Below are 24,347 nucleotides of genomic sequence, written 5' to 3'. Positions count from 1 at the left end.
AAAGCACAAAGCAGAGCTGCCACCCAAGTCCCCTCTGCACACCGGGGTGCTGAGCCGCGGGATTCCCACTCATGGGCCAGGCACCATCCGGGCTGGCGAGTGCCCCGTGGGCTGCCAGGTCCCCGTGCTTCACCTGGACTCTGTGGATGACGAGATGGGATTTCAGGCTGCCGGGTGGGAGAGAGGCCAAGGCTCCCTTAAGTACACCAGGGGATGCAAAAGCTCTTGGCACCCCCGAGGAGAGGTGGGAATGCTCTGCCTGCAGCCGCCCGGCTCGCAGGCTGTTTCTTCCCGGCGTGCCGCTGCCCGCAGCCTCTCCCGGAGAAGTCGGGCGCTCCGCGAACCCATCCCGCTGTCCCGGGTGGGGAGACCGATCCGAAGCCCACCTTCCTGCAGGGTCGGGGCGGTGCAGAGCCCCGACGGCTCCGGTGCCCGGGGTGCCCGTGCCCTGCCCAGGCAGGAGCGCCGCTACCTCCGCCGCCGCGGGTACCGGGGGCGCGGGGAGGGGCGCGGGTGGTGGCGGGGGGGCCCGTCGGGGCGGGCAGGGCGGGAGGGAGGAGCCAGCGCGGGGGCTGAGCCTGGGCTGCGGGATGGGGCGGCAGTGAGGGTGGGCGGGTGTGCGCCGACGGGGCTTTCGCCCCGCAGCCGAGCCGAGCCGCGCCGCGTCGAGCCCAGCCGCGCTCCACTCCGCTCCGCTCCCCGGTGATGCGCAGCGGCCGCACCGCCTGACCCCACTGCCCGCTGCCATGGCGGCCCTGACCCCCGGGCGGCCGGCGGGGGTCCCGGCGGGGCTGCGGGCCGCCGCCTGGCTGCTGGCGTGCGCCGCGCTGTGCCGGGGCCGCGCCGCCGCCTGCCCGCCGCTGTGCGCCTGCAGCGGCACCACGGTGGACTGCCACGGCTCGGCCCTGCGCGCCGTGCCCCGCAGCATCCCCCGCGGCACCGAGCGCCTGTGAGTACCGCCGGGCTTTGTCCGCCGCCGGCGGGCGTGCGGCGACGAGGGTGCGGGAGCCCGGCGGGGCGGCGGGGCCCGGGGCTTGTCCGAGGGTGTGTGTCCGAAAGCGCGTGGGGAGCGAGTGCCCCGCGGGGCCGCGTGGGCAGGAATCCCACCGGGGGGTGCGGGACGCGCTCGGGAGCCTGTCAGGAGTGTGTGCGGGACCCAGTCAGGGGATGCTGTGACAGAGGCTGTCCGTGGCGGGGGTGTCCAGCAGCCTGGCTGGGGTGTGTGCAAGCGCCCGCTGTGTCTGTTAAGGGCAGTACGTGTGCAAATGCCCGTGGGGCCACGGTCGGCACCCCAGCTGGTGCGTGTGCAAGAACCTCGCGGGGTGGGTGATGTGCGGTGTCCCGCTACGCGCGGCGGTTGTGCGCCTGTAAATTCCCGTCCAGGGATACGTGTGCAAGGGCCTGTTAGGTGAGTTTAATGCATCATCCCCTTCCTGAGGGGCGTACAGTAGCCCGTCGAGGTGGAGAGCTGGGTGTGTGTGTAACCCTTTCTCTGTGTGAGGGTCGTGCAAGGGGTCCGGCATGTGCAAGAACCCGCGTGTGCCAGCCTTTGTGCAAGTATGTGGAGCGGGGTTGGGATCAGAGCAGTGCCCGAGAGAATGGGTTGTTCCGGGGGGGCATTTGCACTGGGGCAGCCCAGAATGGACTGTGAGTGTGGGTGCGCCAGCCCATGGCACCCCCCGGCAGGTGTGTGGCCACCCCTCCAGTGACTTGTCACAGGGTAGCTACACAGCTACCCTGGTTCTCTGAGGGCTCCTGTCACCCCAAGCCCCTACCTGTGCTGGGCACGCCTTTGTCCACAGGAAACTCTCCTGGGAGTGCTTCACATTGCGTTAGGATCAGGTCCCATTGCCCAGCTTCTCTTGGGACTCTCCCACGGTATGACCAGCCTTCAGCCGTGCAGACCACCCGTCGTGAGCCAGACAGCTCACCATCCTCTCCAGTCCCCTGTGCCTGCACCTCACTGCTCATCAAACCCCTTGCCATATCCTCAGGGGTGCTGGGAGGTGTCCTTGGCTCTCTTGACTGGGCCCCCGTAAGGAAGGCTTTTCTCTCACAGTCATGCTCCAGCCGGTTGTGTGGATCCCGTGTTACCTGCTGAGCTTCCCCGAGCGGGCACAGAGCCTCTGCTGCTGTGCCTGGCTGGGCAGGTCTGCCGGCCTGGGGTTCTGTGGCTGCAGGATGCCCCCACCCAGGGAGAGCAGTATGAGCTGAACGTGTCCAACCTGCTGGCAGCAGGTTCCTGGCACACGGGAGCCCAGTCCCGGCAGGAGAGCAGGGCTGTCCCCTCTACTCAGTAGCAGCAGGTGCCCCATCCCAACAGAGCACAGTGGCACAGTAGCTGTCTGGCTCTGGCCCTGGGGCCAGGCTGCTCCCACATCCCCCTTCCAGTGCAGGGAAGTGTTGAGCTGCTGTCTCCCTGTGCAGCAGAGCTGCAGGATATGTTTTAGGACAGCCACACACGGTGCTCCTGTCCCTGTGCTGTGCTGTTTTCAGCTCCTTGAGTGTGATTGTGCCCTTTGCCTGCAGATGGGCAGAGACCCTGCAGAGAGGACTGCATGCATGGACTGCAGACAGCCTGGCAGCTGCCAGAGCTGCACCCAGCATGCAGCATCAAGAGCTCTGCAGGATACCACTTTAGACGAGTTTTCTTTTCTCCCACCGTAATTATCCTCATACAAATGATTATTACCCAGCGCACCAACCAGGCTGCTGTGAGTTGCCATCCCATAGAACAAGTTTATGAGGTCTGAGACAGGATCCTCCTTTCTACTGTGCCCAGGGCAGAGGGAAGGTTTATGCATAGCCTGCACTAGCCCTTTCTGTCTCTTGGAGAGCTTAATGTGGTCCTTGGCATCAGCTCTCCATGCACCTGGGTGTATGGTCCTGGGGGAGTGTTGGCATCGAGTCCCCACCTCTGCCTGCTGGGCAGGTGCTCAGCACTGCTCAAATGAAGCTAATGGAGTGAGTGAGCTAATGGAGGATGCCCTTGCTGGGTGTCTCACTCCTGTTCTGCCAGGGTATCTCTCCTGCTCTGGCAGTGGGTCCTGCTGGCTGTCTCCCGTTCTGCCTCCGCTGACCTGGTCCTCCATATCTGTTGCCATTCAGCAGCACTGGGTTTTCTGGATTTTAATGCAGCTGGCGATGCCGGATCTTCTGTCTGGACTGAGCTAGACATGCTTGCTCTCTCGTGGGTGTTGTCTGCTGGATAACTACTTCCTGCTGTTTTGCACACCCATGCAGGTGCTTGAGGGTGTCTGTGCAGAGCAGGTCTATCTCCTAGCAGTGAAATCCTGCTGTAACAGCTCGTAAATGAGTTTCAATTCCCTGTAAGCAGGCTGCAACCTTGCAGTCTCCAGCTTCTCAGTGTTCGATGGAGCAAGGTCACCAGGCAGCCACAGGGGAGTCTGCAGCAGAGTCTGTGCTCAGGACTTGTTCTCTCCAGGGGTCAGCTCTTTGTGGAGAGGTCATCAACCTCTTACCAGTGCCCTCCACTGCGTGCCTCTTTTCCCAAGCCCTGAGATGCAAAGTGTGAGCAATGCCAACCTCACCATGCATCCCACCGTGCCAGTGAGCAGTGGTGTCCCTGCTGTTGAATTTCTTGCCTGTTGCACGCCACTGCAGTGTTTGAAGCCTCCAGGATTTCTCCAGCCTCCCACCTGGCTGAGCCCCATGGTGGCATGGCCAAGCCCCTGGGCAGGGCAGCACTGCTGCTGCAGCCATGCCTGCTGGCACTGCCATTGTGGGGACTCACTCAGCAGCATCCTGTGATGAGGTTTGTGCTCCGTTGCTTTTGAAATACACCCTTTTCCTCTGAAGAACAGGGAATTACTTGCCTTGCAGAGTCACTGCAACTTTGGAGAACCATGGACTGGGGGAAAATAGTTGTGTCTTCTGCTTCAGTTTGCCCTGTGATATTTTCCTGGTGGGTGCTATGCTGTTGGTAGAGAGTAGGGGCTGCAGATGTCTGTAGGATGGACCATAAGTGATAGTTGCATGGGGGCATGACACAGGACCCCTCTTCTCTTGTGCCAGGGCACAGCACATTGCTCCCTAAATGTATTTTAGTCTGCAACCCAAATGAATGGGTTACGCACCTGCCCTCTGACTGAATCCGAGCTGAGCAAGGTGGGAAGCAGCAAAGTCTCTGGGCATTTTGCACCGATGCCTGTGCTCCTGCCTACACCTCTGGCAAGCACAACAGAGGCCTGAAGGCTTTGTAGCCAGGATGGGGTGATAATCTTCCAGCACTACAGTGTTATCTGCTTCCGGGAGTCCCTCAGGCCACCAGAGAAGAGTTATGGGAGAAGGTCATGGGTTCCCTTCCCCATTTGCTTGCTTTCCTTTCTTCTTTTGAAAGTGTCTCTGAAGAGCAGACTGCCCTGTTGAGGAGGTGGATAACTCTCCCCAGGCCAGCAGGATCAGTCCAAATTTGCCACTGTCAAATGGCAGCTTCCAGCCAATTCTTTGCTTGTAGGGGATGAATTGACTGTGATGGCATTACACTCTCTCCTGCTATTGAATTTTTTGGCTGACAGCTGAGAATTGCCCCACTTGCCCCTTCCATCTCACTGTGGGCTGTGTGTCCCTCCACCCAGGTGGAAGGTAGCAGAGCTGGATTTGGGGGTCCCCGTCACTGCACCCCTCTTGGTTCTGGCTTTTCCTTTCCAGGGTCCCTGGCCTCAGCCAAACTCTGGGGTTTGCCTGTGCTGAAATGGGCCCCATGCAGTCTGTAGGCAGCCTGCCATCCCTCTGTCTGCACTGGTGGAGGAAGGGGTGTACAGCCTTTGGCTGTGGGAGCCCCATGCCAGGGCAGCTGCACCTCAAACACTCTTGCATATTGCCCAGCCATTCCCTGCCAAAGTTCCAGCAGCAAGCTCTTGTTCAGAGCATGTTTAATCATTCACCTGCCTCTACCTCTCAGCAGTTAATCAAAATGTCTTGCAGCAGGCAGGCTGGTGTATCTCAGCAGCACTCCTGCGTTCCTCACCAATTGCTGGACTGCTTCTCCTTTCAGGGGCTTCAGGCAGTGCTCGTTCTTAAGCACCTTGAGGAAGTCAACCTCTCCCATCCCTGAAGTGCCCGGGCAAGTTCTCAGTGAACAGTGTGGTTGCAGAGGGTCTGCATGCTCTGCAGAGCTCTGGAGCAGGATGCAGGATCTTTGTCCAGCCAAGGCAGTGCTTGGCTGGCCCTGCAGCCCTCAGCTCTCAGGAGAGCCAGTGCTGGGCATGGGGAGGATGCAGGCTGGCTTGGAAAGGTAGCCTGCCCAGCCCACTGCTGTGGCTTCCTTGGGAGCCTTCCTGGACAGAGGAAATTTGCAATTCTATTCCAATTTCTCCCTTCAGCTACGTCCAAGGCAGATGCTGTCTATATATTGCCATGGTAACGCTGCGTTCTCACTCTCTATGGAATTGCATGCTGGAAAAATATTAGTTTAAAAAACTATGTCGTGTTTGTATTGACTGAAGTGGAGGCTGATAGTGGAGGATCTATTGTCCCCTGATTGGGAAAAGTCACCAGTAACAGGCAATAAAGCCAGGCAGATTGGCCTCTGGTGACCACTTCTCACCTCACAGAGCAATTGCTTCCCTATAAACCCTTCCTTGACTCTGTTTTATTGCATCCTTTAAAACAGATATTTTTGCCTTAAATGTGCTGCCACTTTGGTCCTCCAGAGTGATGCATTGTGCTAACAGCAATTCCTTGCTGCTGAGGTGGGAGCAAGGAAGGGGAATTGTTTCCAGCTTTCACTGTGGGTCTCTCTCGAGTGCACCTTCAAATGCTGTTGCTGCTGTGCCCAGAGCCTGCAGACCCAGGGTGGGCTGGGCACGGTGGCCACAGTGCCAGTGCAGAACAGCCCATACAGAACCAGTCCAGTTACAGAAACAGACTCCTAACAGGACGTGCATTTGCTTCGAGTTTCATTCTCCCCTACTTCATTGTTTCCTATCAGAACTCTGGCTGGCAGAAGAATGAGGCAGCTGGAGAAGGCGAAGGATGCATGAGGGACCCCCACAGGACAGCAGAACCTGCAGCCTGGGGGAACAGAAGGAATCTGGAGTACCACCAGGGTGGTGTGGGCAGGGAAAGGGTGTCCTGTCCAGGGAAAGGTGTACAAGCCCATGAGCTCCCACTGAAGAGGGGCTTTTCCTGTATCCTAGATCTGCTTTGCTCTCTGGCAGACTGGTGGAGGAGAGTGCTGGAGCAGGACATGCATGTGGGCAACGAAGGGAGCCTGTCTTTGTCTTTCTTCTGAGTCCTTCATGGTTCCCTGCCCACTCCAGAGGTACTCAGTGCTTCAGACACATCCTCTTGATCTTTATGCCTACTGAAAAAACCTTTCGTAAAACCTGAGAGCCGAGGAGATGTTTCTGTGCATGTTTTACTGAAAAGCAGTAAAAAACACAGTTGTGTGTTAGCAAATGGCCTCATCCCAGGGGATGTCAGACCCAGATCACTGCTCCCTGGCAGGCTTCCAGTGTGAGTAGCTCCAAGGCCAGCTCTGGCAGCTGGCCCCTGTCCCCGCTCGAGGGACAGCCAGGGACAGCAGTGGTAAGGAGTGGTGAGGGGAGCAGAGATTTTCCTGCTGCTCAGCACCAGCGTGCCAATTAGCAATGGGAGCAGTAAGGATAGCCATGTCCTTGGGGTTGTGGCACTGCTGGAAGTGAGAAGGAAATGAGGTGGGATGAGGGGACCTCTCCATGGTGTTGGTGTGGGGTTGGCCCAAGGCTGTCCCCTCAGGAATCATCTCAAACCTCCCTGCCACATTCAGGCTCTGAGGCTGTGCTGACTGTCTGCATCCCCAGCATGCATTTTGGATGCACTTGCTGCTCAAAATAGCAGAGGCAAGTGTCCTATGGGGGAGACAGGCTGCTAGAGGAGGAAGATCAGAAAAAGGGAAGATTAATTTTTAAAGCAATGCAGCCAAGGAGCAGCCCTGGGCACCAAGAGTGAGAGAGATGCAAGCTCCTGGCCCTGGATATTTCTTAGTTGGAGGAAGCCTTACATCCCACATGGAACACTCCAGGAGACCCATCTGGTCTGGGATTGAGTAGGCACCTCTAACTGAGCAGTTCAGGTGCACTTGTCCTCTCATCCCTGGTGTGAGCAGCTCCAGGAGGTATAAGCCAAAGAGGTTTTGCTGAGGGAGATGTAAAGTGGAACTCAATCTGAGTGGCAGGATGAAGCCTGAGGGCTGGGCAGCCTCCCCTGCCGTGGGAAGCAGAGGAGCTACGGAGCAACTCCTCACCAGGCTACTCAGTACAGCAAAAAAAGCCAAATTTTGTGGGTATCCAGGAAAATCTGTTTTCTTGGCTGCATCTCAGTTTCCATATTTATGAAACAGAAATGCCCTGCTGCCTTTTCTCTCTCCGCTGGGGTTCTGGGAGGTTATTTATTTATTTTTAACCTGAAGGTGGTACACTATGATGCTGTGTGAGTGTAAAGCATTCCCTGACTGCAAGCAGCTAATGGCTGTGGCATGAAAACCCCAGAGAGAAGTTAGGAGAACAGAAAGCCTTCTGGATCCTCACTTGCATGATAGATACTGTTTGTAATGCTTAAAGATCTGTGTGATGCTAACCTGCTGTAGTACTTGGTAAAAGCCTGCAGAGCCTCCTGTGCTCTGGGGGCCATCGCTGTGCTTGGGGCCAAGGGCAGTGATTCTGAGATGAACCCAAACAACACACAGCTGCTCTTGGCTCTGCTTGTTGGGCACCTGCAGGCAGGCATTCACCCTGTGAGTGACACCCCTAAAGAGGCTTCCGTGCATCCCTTGGGCACCTTTGCTCTTCTTGAGGGGTCTGGTCAGAACAGGGATGGGATGGGATGGAGAAGAAGGTGCTGAGCCCCTTGTGCAGCTGTGTTAGGATGTGTGTGACCAGTGTCCCCTCCGTGTCAGTGGGCAGCAGCACCCTGTAATTCCTTGGAACCTTGGAGAGGATGGAGTTAGCACCCAGCCATGGCCATATGGGCTGCAGAGAGCTGGTGAATGGGGTGGTGGTGCTGGAGGCTCTCCCAGGACTGGGAAGGGCCTCTGCCCCACATTTCCTTGTTTGAGCTGCTCAGTGAGCCTGAACTGGGGCTAATTTACATTCAAGCAGCCGGGTGAAATCTTGAGAAGACTTGAAAAATGCAATAAAAGTGTAGGATGAAAGGTTGCAGCTGCTGTGTCCCCCAGTGCTGAGCACAGGGGTCAGTCTGGAGTCTAAGCCTGGTCCCTGTTTCCATTAGCAGTCTGTGTGATGGGACATGAGCTGCTTGTGACAGTTGCAGATGCCACCAGGCTGAGAGAGATGGAAGTGGGCTGGAGAATGGGCTGAGATTTCAGAGTGAATGGGAGGAATGAGCTTGGTGAATGGGAGGAATGAGCTGACAGAAAGGAAGTTGTTGCCTGGGGACTCGAGGAAAGTGTTTGGTGGGAGGGAACCACCAACAGCACAGATGTGGAATGGGAGCACAAACAGAGAGGGTCCTGCCCCTGCAAGTCAGAGGGGCCCTGAGGGAGAGCTGTGCCCTTGGGGCTGGGGGATTGCTGCGGGTCAGTGGGCTGGGAAAGAGGCATGCAGGGGCAAGGGAGCAGCCAGATCTCTGCACCATGGTGGCCTGGGCAGGCAGAGATGGAGTTCACTTGCTGTGGGAGGGGTTCAGGTCAGAGTTCTGTTAATGATTCTGGAGGCTGTGGGAGGCAGGAGCAGTGATGTGCTGGAATAAGGCACAGGATAGTGTCAGTCCCTGTCCTTGAAGGAGCAGTGCATGCATCTGCCTGGATTGATGGAGGGTGGCAGAGGTAATGTTGTGGGGTGCGTGACCTTCCAGCCTTCATTTCTCTGCTTCCCTGATTATTATCTGGCACTGCTGGCTCCAGCTGGGGTCAGGGCTCTGGGATGAGGGCTGTGGAGCTGCTGGGAGGGGAGCCATGCCCTTGGGGGCCAGCACTCTGAGGAAAGGGCAGAGCAGCGAAGACCATCCAGGGAGGGACACATCTCATGGCTCGGTACCAGCCCCACCAAGCACCAGGGCAGGGGCCTTGCAGGAGGCACCACAGGGGCACGGATCCTTCTTCAGCAGCCCCTGCAGTCACTGCCCAGAGCTGTGGGCACCCGCTCTGTGCTGCCCCGATGGGCCAGGGCACATTTTGCCACTGGTGGGTGCAAATGCAGGAATTAATCTCACAGATTTTCCCTCTGCATTCTTAAAAGCGGGATTCCGGGGAGCAGAGCAGTTAGGATTTCTGCCTCAGCGGGAGAGCAGAGCTGAGCTGAGCCACAAGGACAGGAGTCACATGTGTGCTGAATAGCTGATGCTTTGCAACGGAGTAGGGACAGTGGGATTGCGCTGTCTGCTCCTTCCCGCTCCTGATAAATCAGTGCCCAGGGAAATATCATTCATGCTGGCTGTATTTAATAAATTAACTCTCAGCATTTGTGCTCTCTGAGACTGTTACTGAGTTAGTGTAGCTCCAAACCCTGCAAAGGGAAAAGACACATCGGACCCCCTGGGAATGGATAAGCCATCCAAATCTAGAAACCAAATATAAACGCAGACTATGCAAATCCAGTCTAACGAACCCTGCTGCAGCACAGACATCCCATCTGGGAGTGGGATGATCCACAAGCAGTGTAGCAAAGGGACTGATTGTTTTAATGACTTTCCTCTTCCCAGGGAGAAATGGGAGGGGGGTTTCTGAAACTTGAGGGTTGAAAATGAAAATCCGCTGCCTCTCCATCAGCAGTGTGAGATTTGGGGTGCTGGGGAGGCAGAGGGAGGCAGCCTGGATGAGCTTGGGGATGCTTTCTGGTGTTAAATCCTTTGAATTAGCAAGGAAAGAGTATGCCCTGTGTTTCTGCTTTCAAGTCACAGTCCAGAAATACAACCAATCTGCTGGGCAGTTCCCCAGACACATCAGTCCTTATTGAAGCTCTGCTGTGTGAAGCAGGGCAGAGTGTCTTGCTTCACTAGGAAAGGGCATGGAGGCAGTGGGTGAGCAGCTGAGCAGCAGGGATCCGGCTTTCTGGGCACTGCAGACTGTAATTTATCTCCATGAGGAACTGAAGGGGGTTCAGAGAGGGAAAAATGTCATGAAGTTAAATGGCAGTGTTGCCTCGGCATCCTTACAAATAAGCTTTACCTGCTGTTCGTTCCCATCTTGATTGCAAAGGCCATCATTTACCTGAACAAAGGCCTGGAAGGATGCTGGGAGCAGTTGTCAGGGAGCACACAGAGCCAGTCCCTGATGGAGGAGGATTGTCGAGGGGCCCTGAGACACAGCCACACTTGGGGATTGCCACCAGCCCCACTGTGAAAGTTCCCCAGAGATGCTCAGCAAGCATGCAGGGAGCGGAGGCCGGGTGGGCTGTGTGGGCAGCAGACCCCAGGGTAGCTGGTCCTGCCGGTGCCTTCTGGTGCTACAGTCTTTGGGGTTCAGTGTCCCAGAGGATACTTCGGAGAGAGGACAGAGCCCGTTTTTGGCATGTCCAGGGACTGGCCATGTCTAGTCCATGGCTTCCCTGGCTCTTTGGTGTTTCTTCATGTTTCCATGCTGCTTTCTCTGGCTAAGGCTCTGGGACGCTGGTGCTCTGAGGACAGCCCCACCTTGGGCTTTGCAGGCTGAGGTGTCAGTCCTGCCTTTCAGGTTGGGCAATTCTAAATCAAGCCTCTCTGCTCTACCCCTCTGCAGTAGTGGAGATGTCTCAGCTTCAGTTACACATTGTACTGGAATTGTGCTCTGGCTACACAGCCAGAGTAATGTTAGGTATGTTTAAAGGAAGGTGACATGGGAGTCCTGCTGGGAGCCCTCTCTCATCAGGAGCTCGGATGGGTGCCATTACCTCCAGCTTGGTCTCCAGCGTGGCCCTGGGGCTCTTACAGGCAATCTCATTTGCCAAGGAATCTCTAGGACATTTAGAGAAAACCACTCCTGAAGCTGTGATTTCTCCCTGTCCTTAGGTGACTCCAGGGCTGTGGCCCATCCGGAGGTGGGCACACAACTGCTCTTACCAAACGACCCCCTTTGTGGTGACAAATGTCCCTAAAACCTGTGACACGCCCCAGAGCTCCTGGGATTTACAGCCTGACTGACCATGGCTTTTGCTCCCACTGAGAGGGTCAGGTCCTGATTTGGAGCCCATCCCCGGCAGCCTGCTGTGCTCTCTGCCTGCTGGTCGTGCTGGAAGCGGCGGGAGTGGTGGGGCTGCAGAGCCCGAGTGTGGGTTTCAGTTTAATCACTGGGGCTGAGGAACCTCTATTCATTCCCGCTTGCATTCATCTGTGTCCTAGTAACGCTGCTCTCCCAACCTCCTTCCCAACACAGGCACACACGGCAGGATAATGGCAGGAGCCCGGCAATCGCGGAGCTGAATAGCGCTGTAATTACGAGGCTATAATGGCGAGCTGGAACTCATTAGCCATTATCAGCCGCTTCAGCAGGACAATGGCAGCACCCCGGGGTGCGCGGCTGCGCTGGCTGCACCCGGTGGCCCTGCACGCTGCTCGCCGGCCCCGAGGCCAGCCCGCTGCTGACCCCGGCCCCTCCGCGGCTGCAGAGCCCGGTGGAGGGGAGTCCTGGCTTTGGATGGGAATGATGGACTGTGTATTCAGCCAGTCATGAGGCATTCCTGCTCCCTAGTCCCACTGTCTGGGCTCAGGACATGACAGACTCCCCCTGCCCCAAGCACCCCAACCTGCTCCATGTGGCACTCTCCTGGCTCTGTCCTTCCCTGGCTCCAGCAGCTCATCCTTCACCTGACTGACTTCTCTTGTAGTTTGTTTGTTTTCCTCTTGGTTTCTGTGTTTGTGTTCAGTGCAGGCAGTGGGTCTCCAGCACGGGACCCCTCCCTGAGCCCATCCTGCCTTGGCACAGGCATTCTCCATCCCAGGACATGCCTTGGGCAGGTTGGCCTTGTGGCAAGAAGCAAGCTTGCCATGCTTTGTGGTGGTAACAGGGGAAACTGTCTTCTGCAATAGGGTGCTGAACAGAGCTCTGCAGACTGTGAGTCCCAGGGCTGAGGGTCTTGCTTTTCCTACAGTAATCACATCCTGTAATGCAGAAAAGCGCTGCAAAGCTGGCTGTGAGATGCAAATCTATGCAGCTTCTGGCTTGATGCATTTTAAAGCAGGATAATCCTAGCAGGAGCATGCTGGAGAGCTGGGGAAGGTGTAGCCAGCAGGCTGGGAGCAGAGGCCCTGCCACGTGTGTGTACAGCAGTGGGACACATGTCCTGGTGCTCCACAGAGCCTGAGCAGGACCCAGGCCATGGCGTGGGTGTAGATACCCCTTATTTCCACCAGCAGAATGAGCAAGGAGGGCGTCATCTCCTTTCTAGTTGCATTGCCTGTTCCTATGCTCACCCAGGGCTTTTAATGAGAGTGATGCCACAAAGCAGCTTGTCCTGTGCAAGCTTCTCTTGGCAGGTGAAACCTGAATGTGGCTTATTCTCCAGGTAGAAGGTGTGAAATGGCTGTGCACTGAACAGGTTGTGATGCAAGGATAATGGCAGGAGCCATTATCATGTAAGTGTCACACATGTAAGTGTCTTGCAGCTGGGTATTCGGAGGGAGCCTGCTGTTTTGGGGACTTTTTTTTGTTTCTTGTTACCCTTGCCTGAAAAACTGTGTTTGGGATGACTCTACCAGGTGTTAGCTGCATTTGCAGAATGGGGTGACATGCATCCCATGGGAGGCTTCTGGAATGGGAACAGGGAGGAGCTGGACAGCCCCTGCCTCTTGTTGCCTTATGGTCCATGAAAGATGCCAGCTCACACAGCCACAGCCAGTCAGACTTCTGTGTGCCCAGCACTGCTGGTCATTGAGGATGAGGGTCCTCTCTGGAGCCAGGGGCCATTCCTGGTGAGGAATTGCACCAGCTCCTACTGTCCTTTGGGCCCTGCCTGCCGGTTTTGGGGACGTACTGGGGATGCCCAGTGCCTGGCTGCCTCCTGAGTGTTTTCCTGCTAATTTCTTCCTCTTTTCTCTGCAGGGAGCTCAATGGCAACAACATAACACGAATCAACAAGAATGACTTTGCTGGGCTGAAGCAGCTCCGTGTCCTGTGAGTTCCTGATGAGGGGCCAGCTGCCCCCACCTTGGTGGATATTGTGCTTGGTTTGTGGCTCCTCCTGGAGTTACTCAGGATCTTTCTGTGGGCTTCAGCCAGCAGGGCTGGAGGGTATTGTGTTGGGCTGAGCACGGTGGATTTCCACCGGGAGAGAGTGGGAAGAGTCTGGGCTGTGTTAAGGGGATAATGGGAGTGAGGTGCCTTGGGTCAAAAGAAGTAATGGAGGCACTGGGGACCACTTCTCTGGAAAGCTGACCCCTTCTCTTTGCAGGCAGCTGATGGAAAACCAGATCAGCATGGTGGAGCGTGGGGCATTTGATGACATGAAGGAGCTTGAGCGGCTGTGAGTGTCTGGTCATGGGGGGAGGTTGGTGAGGGGCTGCTGGATTTAGTTGCAGAGAGCATCCTTTCCTTTTTTCCTTAAACCCTAATGTATCAGTGCTGCCTGACTTCAAACAGTTTCTATTCTGCATGGCAGTGGTATTTTACAGTTTGGGAAGCACACCTATTTCTGTTTCTATAGATCTTAGAGTGCTTTCTGATGCTTTAAAGTGAGGAGCAGGTTAAACACAAATGACTTTTGCTGTATCAGCTGTGTCCTGTGCGTTAGCAAGGGAGCTGTAAGTTCTGGTCCAGTACTCAGTAAAATAGCTCAGCAGTTTGAAAATCCCAAGCTGCTGGAGCAAATATGAGGAGCTGAGCGAGCAGCAGGTTCAGAGTGCAGTTAAGCAGCAGTCAGCAGTTAACAGCTTGGCGTCCTCTCTGCATGTAATTACAACATTGTGAGTAGGTCTATTAGTGCCCCGTGGTTGTCCCTGCCCAGAACTGTGGTGAGCAGGGTGGGGGTGTCCTTGCCAGGTGGGATGCTGTGCTCCATTGGCCTCTCTGAGTGAGCCAAAGTACCCAGCTCTGCCTGGTGCATCCAGCTGGGCTGCAGATGGACTCATTGCTTTGTACCCCAAACCCTGACCCTTTTCTTCTTTCCCTGCAGACGGCTGAATCGCAACCAGCTGCACTCCCTGCCCGAACTTCTCTTCCAGAATAACCAGGCGCTGTCACGGCTGTAAGTACCTGCTGTGCCCGCAGGGCTCCCCTGCCCAGCAGTGGTGTGGGCTCACTTGGGGCAGTGCCCTGGGGTTTGGAGGGGCACTGGTGCCTCAGGAGGGTGGTGCTTCTGGGGGGTTTGTGCTGGTGGTTACTGGTGTGTTGCCCCGATGAAGGCTCAGCATGTGGCAGGGGAATGCACCCTGTTTCTGTGTGACCCAAACATGCAGCAAGGTGGGAAATGGGCTGTGGTTTGCAGGAGACCTGAGACTGGCAGTGTTAAGGATGTCCTTGTAACACATGAGGATATGGGATAAGGTGCTGGCAGTCTGGGCTGGGTCTGGCATCGCAGAGTTGAGCTGTGCCCGCACAGTGTCAGGTGGAGAGGTGCTGTGAGCTCCTCAGACTCCTCCCTGGGTGTGGATCATGGGCTTTGGAGCAGGGTTCACTTACACACTAGCTCAGGTTCTCATGAAAGGAGGGTGGAAGAGGGTGTCCCTAAGGGGATCACATTCTGCCCAGAGACCCCCATGGGGCACAGAGAGCCCCGCAGCCCTGCTCAAGAGCTGCCATTCTGTAGGTGTCTGGAGAAGGAGGGGGAAGTTCTGCCTGGGGCAGTTCCAGCCCTTCATGCCTACTGCCCCCTCCTCACTGTGCTCTACTTGTCCCCATCCCTGCCTGTCCCTCTGCACCTGCAGAAACAACTCCAGGGACTGTCTCTTGCTGTGCAAGCCCCAGCTTCACAGGTTTCTCTGCTCCTCCTCCCTCTGTGCAGCAGCAGGCTGCTTGGGGAGGGCTGCTGGGGCTTTGATAAATATTCTCTGTTCCATATTGGGTTTCCCTTGCCTGCGGCTGTTTTGCTCAGGCAATGGTGCTTTCAGCAGTGCCAGCATTGTTCAAACAAAGTGTTTACAGGCTCTCAGCTATGTCAGGCACCACATACATTGGGAAGGGTGCTGTGAGGAGGAGAGGGTGCGTGCCAGACTGGAGCTGGGTGCTCTCCACCACTTAGAGAAGCAGCTTATACCCTGTGGGTTGGGGTGGTAGTTGCCAGGACACAAGCTTTCTGCATCTTGCTCCATTGATCGGCTGTGACATGAGGATGCCAGGTCCCTGCTGAGGCAAGGCTGGAATGGATGAAATAACTAAATGTGCTGAGACATTCCCAGGGCCGGCATGTCCATGTTGGGGCCAGACAGCCCTGCCTGTGCAGTCAGGCTATGGCTGAGCCATTTTCTTCCAACAGTGCCAGGGAGTCAGTCCCAGAGTCCAGCCTGAGGCATGTAATGAAGGGTTAAAATGCTGTGTGGGTTGCCAGCATGGGATGTGTGAAGTGGTGGACAGGCGCCAAAGATGGGCCTAGGTAATGGCAGCTGATAGCACAGGCGTTCAATTAATTATCAAATGGCATTTGTTGAGCTCAGCTGTGCCATATCGTGGCGCCAGCAAGGGCCCATCCTCCTGCAGCCGCCCATTGCATAACAGAAACATGGGCAAGAGAATAATTTTACAAATATTCATGTCTCCTTTTTCATCTTCTCTATATTTTAATGCCAGGCTCTTTAAATGAGCAAACCCTAACAATTCATTGTGGAGATGCAGAAGAGCAGCATGTGTATCCCCTACGCACACAGTGTGCCCCTACCCAGCCACCAGGCTCGTGTGGAGCCAGGACTATGCCACGGTGTGCACGGGGCTGTAATACCACCAAGGGTTTAAGAGGGCTATGCAAGGGGCTCCTTGCAGCCACCTCATGTTCAGGTGCATTTCAGCCTCTTCCTGTTGTTTTACTGCTTGCTGCAATGTGGTGGTTATTTCAAACCTTTTCCCTCCCTCCCTGTCTTGTTTTCTGGCCATTTCTGCCATGGCAAACTGCCTGGATACCAGCACCTGGAGCTTTTCCTGTTCGGTCTGGGGCCATGTTCATAGGCTCAGATTTTGCAGCTCCTCGACTATAGCTGGTGCCATGTCATGGGGAGCTTTGGTGGATGCTTAGAGCAGAGGGTCCCTGTGATGAGCAGTGTGACTGGGGACAGGGGACACACTGAGCCACCCTGCAGGCCCCTTGCAGCACATTTCCCTACACACATTAATGAGGGTAGGGGTGGAGCCCTGGGGTCTGCCCAGAGAAGACATCAGGAGCCATTGTCCTGGAAGATCCTCGAGTTCTGCATTTGTGCAACAGAGCCCTGTGTGCCAGAGGACCTGCTGCTCCCTCTCCTTGAGTTTGCTGGTTGCTGAGGTGCTCAGGGATGTTTTGGGGGTATAACAGGGCAGGGGGTGCCCTGGGTGGCTTGTCTAGGCACACAGGCTGGCTGAGCAGGAGGTGGGATCTGGACCAGTGCTAGCCAGCCAGTGCAGGAGGTCATAAGGAGTCTTAAATTGCTGCAAACCCGAGTCAGGCTACAGGGATATGAGTCAGTGGAGAACTAAATTGAAATCAGCTCTCCTTGAACGAAATTGGAGCCTCCCCACTGGGCTTTGCACTTGTTTAACTGCTGAAATGGATCTGGGATGGCCCCACTGCTCAGGACCCCCTCCCTGCCCAGAAACAGGCCAGGACCTGTGCTGGTCTAGGGAAAAAAGGCTCTTACCAGCACCATTTTCTTGCAAATCCTGATCTCCAGATCACTTCCAGCAAACAGGCTTCCCCTTGACCTGCTGACTGCAGCCACCCATGGCATGCTTCTTGAGTTCTGGAGTCCTTGCTAGGTCCTCATGTCCTTAGACTGTTGTACTGGGAGGTCTTGAATTAGCAAAAACTGACTGAATGAGTCAGGCTGAGATCTGTTTAGTTGGGAAATGAGGCTGTCTGGTGGCAGCTGAAGCAGAAAGCCAGGGGTGGATTACAGGAGCTGCTGGGGGTTGCTTAGATGGGCCCTTACATGCAAGCCTGGGTGCTCCAGCCTTTTCTAGACATAGTCTTGATGGATCTTTTTCAAAACATCAGTAACACAGAAGATGAAGGCAAGTCTGTTGCATTAGGGGTATGTGATATCCATAGATCAGTTTCCCAGTGTGCCTTTCCCACTGAACCTGATGAAAATTTTTCAGGAGCACAAGAGGAGTCTCTCAGGTTCAGGTTGGGATGGAGAGCTCCTTGTCCACCTCCTGAATGTCAGAGCCTAATCCACGTTGGTGGTACTTGGTGGTCTCCCAGCCCAGTTTGAGCTACAATTAGTTATGTGGAAGTTGGCTGTAAAGAGCATTTGTGCATTGGGATAATGGAAGGGATTGGAGTTAAACCTGATCCGTCAGGGCTTAAATAAACTGGGGAATGGCAGGAAAGGGCCAACGGAAAGCAAACCTCAAATGAGGGCATGGGGGAGGTGAGACGCCTGGAGAGGAATGTTTTCCCCTTGGAATTTGGGAATATTGAGCTGACGCCTGCTCAGAGCCCATTTCAGTCTGATATTGGGGGGTGGATGGGGAGGTCCTTGGCCAGGAGTGGGGCTAGGAGGCAGGGGGGACTCCTGCATGGCCTCCTTTATTTATGTCCCCCGCAATGAGCGGATAACTCATTAAGCAGTCCTGATGGCTGGAAATGGTGCTGATCTGAGGTTTCACTGGAGAGCGCCTGACCTCAGTGACCCGTTCTCAAACTGGGTTTAATTAAACTGTCAGCACTGGATGGAAGAACAAAGCTTTGTGGGCTCAGGGGGGAAAGCCAGGGTCCCCCAGCAGCTCACTGGGGAAGAGCACATCTCCTGTGAAGTGAAGAGCTGATAAAAAGATGGATCTTTCCTTCCAGTGAGGATTACCCAGGCAAGAAGGTGACCTCTTCTATTGCAGTGCCCCGTGTTGGTCCCCAGTGTGCCACAGCCACACACATCTTGGCTCTGCAATGGTGCTGCAGTACTGCCCTGATGCACACCAGCAGCCAGGGGGATGCTGGCAGACCTTCCTTCACCATCTTTCCTCGCGGAGTTGGGGTTTTTTTGGGTTTTCCAACAACCCCCAGCAGAATAAACAAGCAGAGTTTCTCTCTGCTTCCTTGGGAAGAGCTGGGGGGGAAGGATGAGAAAGGAGTTTTGTAGCACTCTCTCTGTTCTCTGCTCACCTCCCCTTAAAACCTCCTGAAGCTGTTTCTGAGTCCCTTTGGGGGTTCTGGATGGGGGATGCAAGGAGGAGAGAGGAGTCTGGAACGACTGCAGCAGCAGGGTGAGGACAGAAATGCTGCGGGCACATCATCAGGGAGGCAAAGACGTGGGCTGTTCAAATGTGCTAAAGGCAGCCAGGAGGGCTATAAATAAATAGTTTTCTCCAAGGGAAGCCGAGCTGATGCGAGGGAGGAGAGGAGCAGTGGGCGCTTGACTGTGAGGAGCTCTGGGGAGTTGCTCCTACAGGGGAGTCACAATCCTGGATGGATGTATCCCCATGGGACTGCCTGGCCAGTGGTTTTCAACAAAAGCTGCAGTATCTGCTCCTTGCTCAGGCAGAGTGGGAGCTGAGAGAGAGTGAGCAGAGTAGGGGTAAAAAGTCTTGTCTGTAGGAGGGAGATTTAGGACATGGGCCACAGACTCTCAGTTTCTGTCAGACCCATGCCAGCAAAAATGGTGAAGGAGATGGTGCCACATCTCAGCTGGCAGCCAAGCCCAGGGGGAAGGGCTGCCTTGCTGCTCTCAGTCTGTAAGGGCAGGGGCTCCCTGGAAACAGCATTAACATCTCAATCAGGGCTGGTGACTTTCTGAGCCGGGGACATGTGAAATGTTGTAGGAGCTGGGGGGATTGTCACGCTCCCGTGAGACTCTTCTCCTGCAGCCAGAGCCTGCAGGGGAATAGTGATGCTCTAGGACTGCGTCTGTCTGGGAGCTGACAGAGGGGCCAGGGGCTGGTCCAGACCCACCGTGGACCCAGGGGTATTTAAAGATCTGTGAGTTCTGAGCTGAGTGGCAGAGAGCACCACAGCTAGGTGTGCTGCCTGGTTAGGAGAGATGATAATACAGCGAACCCTGGGGCAGGTTCCTCGCACCACCCCTGCATTTGGCTAAACCCAGCCCTAATTGCCTTTAGAAAAACAGGCAGAGAAATATGGAGGGCTGCTAAATAACTTGAGAAAATGCAAATGACATCCTTCAAGAAGGAGAGGATCACAGCCACGCCAGAGGAAGCTGTGAGCTGAGTAGTAGCAAAACAGGGTGACAAGTGAAAAAGGAGCTGTCAGAGAAAGGAATAACAAAACAGGCCCCGCTCGGATGGGGCTGGCTGCGCGTGGGAGGTGTTGCTTGCGAGACTGTACTAGTGACCGTTCCTCTTCGGGCTGTGCCAGGAAAACCCCCAGATAGGGAAGGCAGAGATGGAAGAAAAAATGTGTACTTGGTGGCTGCTGGATAAAGGAGCGGTCCTGTGCCCCCACAGTGGGTAGTCATGCTGGTGCCAGCTGGGAGGTGTGGGTGCCAGGTGGGGACTCTCTCTGGGGAATGCATCTGCCACAGCTTTGCTCCCTCCCAGTGGGGGACATATGCTTGAGCCCCATTTTCAATTTAGAGGGGGAAATTTGGTGCCTGTCTGCTGGTTGGCTCCCTGGACACGATGTCACTGTGGTGGGCTGGCTCTGGCTGTGCCCTGGCTCTCCTATGCCAGACACCTGCCCCCACCTCCCACAGTCACTTCTGTTGGGTCTTTGGTTGAGGTTTGCTGCCAGTGAGGTTTTGTGCTGGTTCTGGAGCTCAGCGAGTGCCCTGGAGCCGGCAGCCGCTGCGTGGGAAGGGACCTGTGGGCACAGCATTGTGTTTTCATCTTCCCAGGCTGGAGCAGGGTTGCTTTGGCTCCCTGGGCACGTGCCCCCTCACTCTTTGCACAGATGTGTATGTGCTGGTATTCTGTGCAAAGGTCTGTGGTCCAAGAGCTAAGTGCCAAGGTCAGAGCAGGGAGCAACTTTCCTGGAGCAAACCTCCCTGCTTCCCCTTCCCCAGCATCCCTCATTTTGTCCCAGCTCCCCCTCCAGCAGCATCCCCCTCCCCTTGCCGGGTGAGGGCCAAGTGTCCCCGCTGTCACCATGCCCACGTTTTGGACTGCGGGTGCCGTACCCCATCGCGCTCCCCGACAAAGCTCCTTCTGTTGGGGACAGAGCAGGGCTGGGGGGGCCAGGCTGGGATGTGTCCCCCCGAATACCAATGAGGAGGGGGCAGCGTGTTTACCCCTGGAGCTGGGGGGAGGGGGGAGCTGCGGGGTCTGTGTGCTGCAAGACACCCCCCACACCAGCTGGGGGGAAGGGGAAGGGAGGCCTCTCTGCAGCCCCCGGGAACAAAGAGTCAGTGTGGCTCGTGACAGCTCTAAGGAAACGCAGGGAAACAAATGTGCCACTAATAGGTGGGGAGGTTACCTAGGGGAGGATGCTGCCAGGCGGGCGGGCGGCCAGCCCCCTCCCGGCAGGCTGCCAGGCGCTGAGCCACTGCTCCTGGCACCCCAGCCTTGGCGGGGCTCAGGGGCTACGGAAGGGCCAAGCTGAGACAGACCTTGTGCTCCTGGCTGTGGGGACAGCATCCTTACAGATATCTCTGGGGTTTTGTGCTGGATAACCCTGCTGGGAAGGAGCACCCGTGTGCAGGGAGCTGCTCACTGCCTGGTGCTCTCCCAGTTCTCCCTCCATCATTGATGTGCCACAAATCTCAGCTTTTTGTGGGTGGGGGGAGGGCAGTAACTCCCTGGCAGATCCTGAGTGCAGACAACCTCAAAGCCTCACAAATTAAACACATTCTCTTTATTTAAGCATTTCCATAAGCATTTTGGGACTTGACCTGCAATCTCCAGAGGCACAGGAGTGCTGGGGTGAGGGTAGCAATCATGCCTCAACCTGGTTTTTTTCCCTCTTTGCTTCCCAGCAGCCCAGGCCCCGTCCCACCAGGATGGTGGTGCAAGCCCTGCACAGGGATGCCCTGGCTCTGTTCTGTGCCATTATCTTGCCAGTGAGCCAATGCCAGCAGTGGGCATTGCCAGACGGCGTCCTGGAGATAATCTGCCCCATTCCCTCCATGCACCCCGTCGTGCTCCTGACTCACGGCCGGCTCCGGTTTTCTGGCTGTTGAGTCGCTTCCACGGTTTCCCTGGAAATGCACGGGGTCAAGCCCCGCTCTGGGGCTCTCTCCTTGAGCCACTGGTTCTGCTGGGCTCATTCTCTGTCTTGCTTTGGGTGCAGGCTTGGATTTGGGTTTTGTGATGTTATTAAAGCTAAAGGGGCTGAAAATGTGGTGAGGTGCAGCTTTCAGCCCCCTGCTCCTTTCAGCAAAGTCCTCCCCTCCACACAGCATTATGCAGAGCATCCCCGTCCAGCTTCCCAGCAGTGCACTGGCAAATGGGAATTTGCAACCCATGGGAAAAAGCAATGAAAAATTGAGTCTTCCTAAAGCTGAGTAGCAGTGCTAATTACACAGTTATTAAAACACAGAAATTATTTATTCTTTACCTGCCTCACAGCTCATTGCCTACATTGTCCCACTTCAGCCTTTGGCCACCTTTGGTCCCCTGAAAGAGTTAAAAGAGAGCTGATCCCTTTGTCCATCCATTTTGAGTGCAGGATAAAGGCATTTCCTTCCTCCTGTTTTCACAGCTCAGATAGTAGAAGGGTTCAAAGTGATATTAAAGAATCGTGAGCAGAATTAGCCTCTGGTAATTTGAGTTCCAGAATGTGGAAGAAAAAAAGTCTTATGCAGTAATTTGAGGCTAAGTTATAGCTTGGTACTGCTGCATGTGCATCTCACAGACGTGTGAACGTGCAGAGCCAGGTAATTACCCTGCATTTGCTGGTTGATCTTCCCGTGGGTGGGTGCTGGAACCCCTCATCTCTCTTGCTGGGACTGCCATGAAAACAAGTTGCCAGCAGTTTTCAGCACTGCTTCCAACAGGTTGCCTGTGCCCTGTTCTTCCTCTTCTGCTCCCAAGGGACCTGTGGTCCTTTTGGCATTGATGCTGGATCACACAGCCTGCAACCCTGACATGAGCAGTTGGGCTTGGTGAGCTCCAGCTTCTTGCCCAAGTGGGCTGCCTGGAGCACTGGGATGCTTTATCCAGTGCTGTGGTGGGTAAAGTTCCCCATGCTAAGGCACTGTAAGGGCCAAACAGATGAGCTGAAGTGGGAAAGATGCCCCTTTCCACACCTGGGGGCTTTCCCAGTGCAGCAGGGCTCCTAGGCATTGCTAAGGGGAAGCTGTGCCCTGCCTGCAGGGATGAGCTGAGGGTGTCCTGGTTTGAGGAGCACATTTCCCTGTGTGAACCTATTGGCATCCATATGCAAGGGAACCCTGCTGGGATGGGTTTGGGGAGGTGGGAATTCATTTTCCAGATTCTCATCTGTGTTAAATTAATTATCATCTCAGGCTTAGCCTGACTTAACCAGCGAGACTCAGACTTCTGTGCCCTGCCAGAGCATGGATTAAGGGGTCTTACCAGCTGCCTTCCTCGACCCTTCCATGGTTATTGCACCCCCCTTTGCCCACAGAGGCTTTTGTCCTCATTTGTGTCTGCATTTCCCTTCAGGATAGGAAAAGCTGGATTAATTTTTACTACTCCCAAGGGAGCTGTTGGTAACTGAAGACATCCTACTGTCTTGTTTTCTTTAAACTGGGAGGCAGGAAATGGCAGGGATGGTTTAGAATGGTTTCCTCACCCCTCCTTTTCCTTGTCTGGTCCTCGCTGCCCCTCCAGTGAGGGATGGCATTTGAGGCAGAGCTACTTGAAGAGAAATAAAGTGGCCTGACTTCGTGCTGGCCCTGGGGCTGGAGGAGAGATGTTTCCCTGGGAGATGCTGCCAGAAAGAGCCTGACCATCCACTTGAGTGTTTGGGAAATGGTAATGTTATGATTCTATGGAGAAAGGAGGGAGAGGTGTTAGCAATGTTGCATGGACAGAGTACTGAATGTGGAAAGCACAAAAAGTGTCTTCCATCCTGGAGCTGGGAAGTTCTCCAGCCCCTAATCCCTCCCATGGCAGAACTGTGAAAGGGACCTGGGAATTCTGACTGTTTCCCCACACCTTCCCATCCCTGGTATGACACTCAAAGGGGCTTTTGTCCACCTAAGAGCCCCACAGATGGATGAGTGCTTCATCCCCTCTGCTTCACCCCATCTAGGTTGCTTTTTCCCAGTGGTCACCATTGGCCAGTCACTATATAACAGAAACTTGCAGTGGCAGCAGGGTCCTGGAGATCAGGGTTGATCTCATCATGGCACCCTTTTGGGATGTTTGCCTGGAGTCTGGTGATTCCTCTTGCCATGAACCAGCACATACCCAGCAAAACCTGCAGTAGTGTGTTTTGCTAGGTATGTGCCAGTCCGAGGCAGGAATGGTGGAAATGCAGAGTGGGTGTGTGGATGGGGGGTAGGTATTCAATTCCCAGGGACACTCCGTGGCAGCTCCTCTCTATTGCACAACCAGGCTGTTACTGCCCGGCGATTGATGCTGGCACTGTTAATTACCAATCACAGGGATAAAGTCAGGGCCGTGCAGCAGGAGTGGGGATCTGTGCTTGTGGGGTAAACAGGAGCAAGGAAGTGAGGAGCAAGCAAGGGGACTGGCTGCATTCCCAGGACTCAGCAGTGCTTCCAGCTCTTGCTGTCTGACCGGAGGCATTTCCACCTCCCGGTGTTGTCGTCCCGCTCCAGCTCGCTTGTTCTCCTCCCCACGGGCTCAGCATGTTGCTCATTCCTGCATCCTACGATTTCACAGCATCCCCGCAGCCGGGTGCTAATGAGATTAGACCCAAGCTTTAAGATGTCTCTCTCTATCCTTTGCCATCCAATTACACAGCCCGCATGGTATCTGATTGCCTGTGAGAAGGGAGGACTGGGGCTGCCTGGATGGGAGGATGCAGCTGGTCTTTCTGGGTATCAGCCCCGCCGTGCCGAGTGGTTTTCTTTCTTTTATTTTCTTTCTTTCTTTCTATTTTTTTTCATTCTCCCCTTGGCTTTGAGCTGCTTCGTTTGGCTTTTTCATCGCTTCTCGATGTGGCGGCTGGGCAGAATTTGTTTAAATTAACTGCTTGAATGGCAGCGTTTGTGTGTGTTGGTGGGGGGGAGCTCAGACAGCACCAGAATGGATGAGGGGGATTAAAGGTGCCTAATGGGTTCCAGATGGGCATCCTGGACTGGGAAACACCCCCACAACCCCAACCCCAGCCAGGGGCCGCTGCTAAGGAGCTTGGGGCTGGGAGCTGGGATGCTACAGCAGGCAGCTGCTGGTTCTCCTGCGGCAGGGCGGCTGCTCCGAGCATGTGCCAGAGGCACTGGGGTGTCCTGAGGCTCCCCAGGTGCTG

At 55.3% G+C, this 24,347-nt stretch overlaps 1 protein-coding gene across 4 annotated transcripts in view; it reads left to right on the top strand.

The window, feature by feature from the left end:
- The first annotated feature begins 272 nt into the window (after positions 1–272).
- SLIT1 (slit guidance ligand 1) overlaps positions 273–24,347 on the top strand; it is a 60,934-nt gene continuing 36,859 nt past the window's right edge. For 3 of the 4 annotated variants that reach the window (XR_004418562.2, XR_004418561.2, XM_042779518.1), the window contains exons 1-4: positions 747–949; positions 12,977–13,048; positions 13,326–13,397; positions 14,046–14,117. Coding sequence is in view for 2 of the 4 variants with exons in the window: in XM_042779518.1 (XP_042635452.1) it covers positions 747–949; positions 12,977–13,048; positions 13,326–13,397; positions 14,046–14,117 (419 nt within the window). In the remaining 2 variants the exon portion in view is untranslated. Of the gene's footprint in view, positions 487–746; positions 950–12,976; positions 13,049–13,325; positions 13,398–14,045; positions 14,118–24,347 lie in introns of those variants that run through there. The other variant, XM_033065898.1, reaches the window with a different exon arrangement.

The sequence above is a fragment of the Catharus ustulatus genome, chromosome 8, assembly GCF_009819885.2.
Source record: "Catharus ustulatus isolate bCatUst1 chromosome 8, bCatUst1.pri.v2, whole genome shotgun sequence".
NCBI lineage: Eukaryota > Metazoa > Chordata > Aves > Passeriformes > Turdidae > Catharus > Catharus ustulatus.
This window is presented reverse-complemented; position numbering and strand designations above follow the sequence as displayed.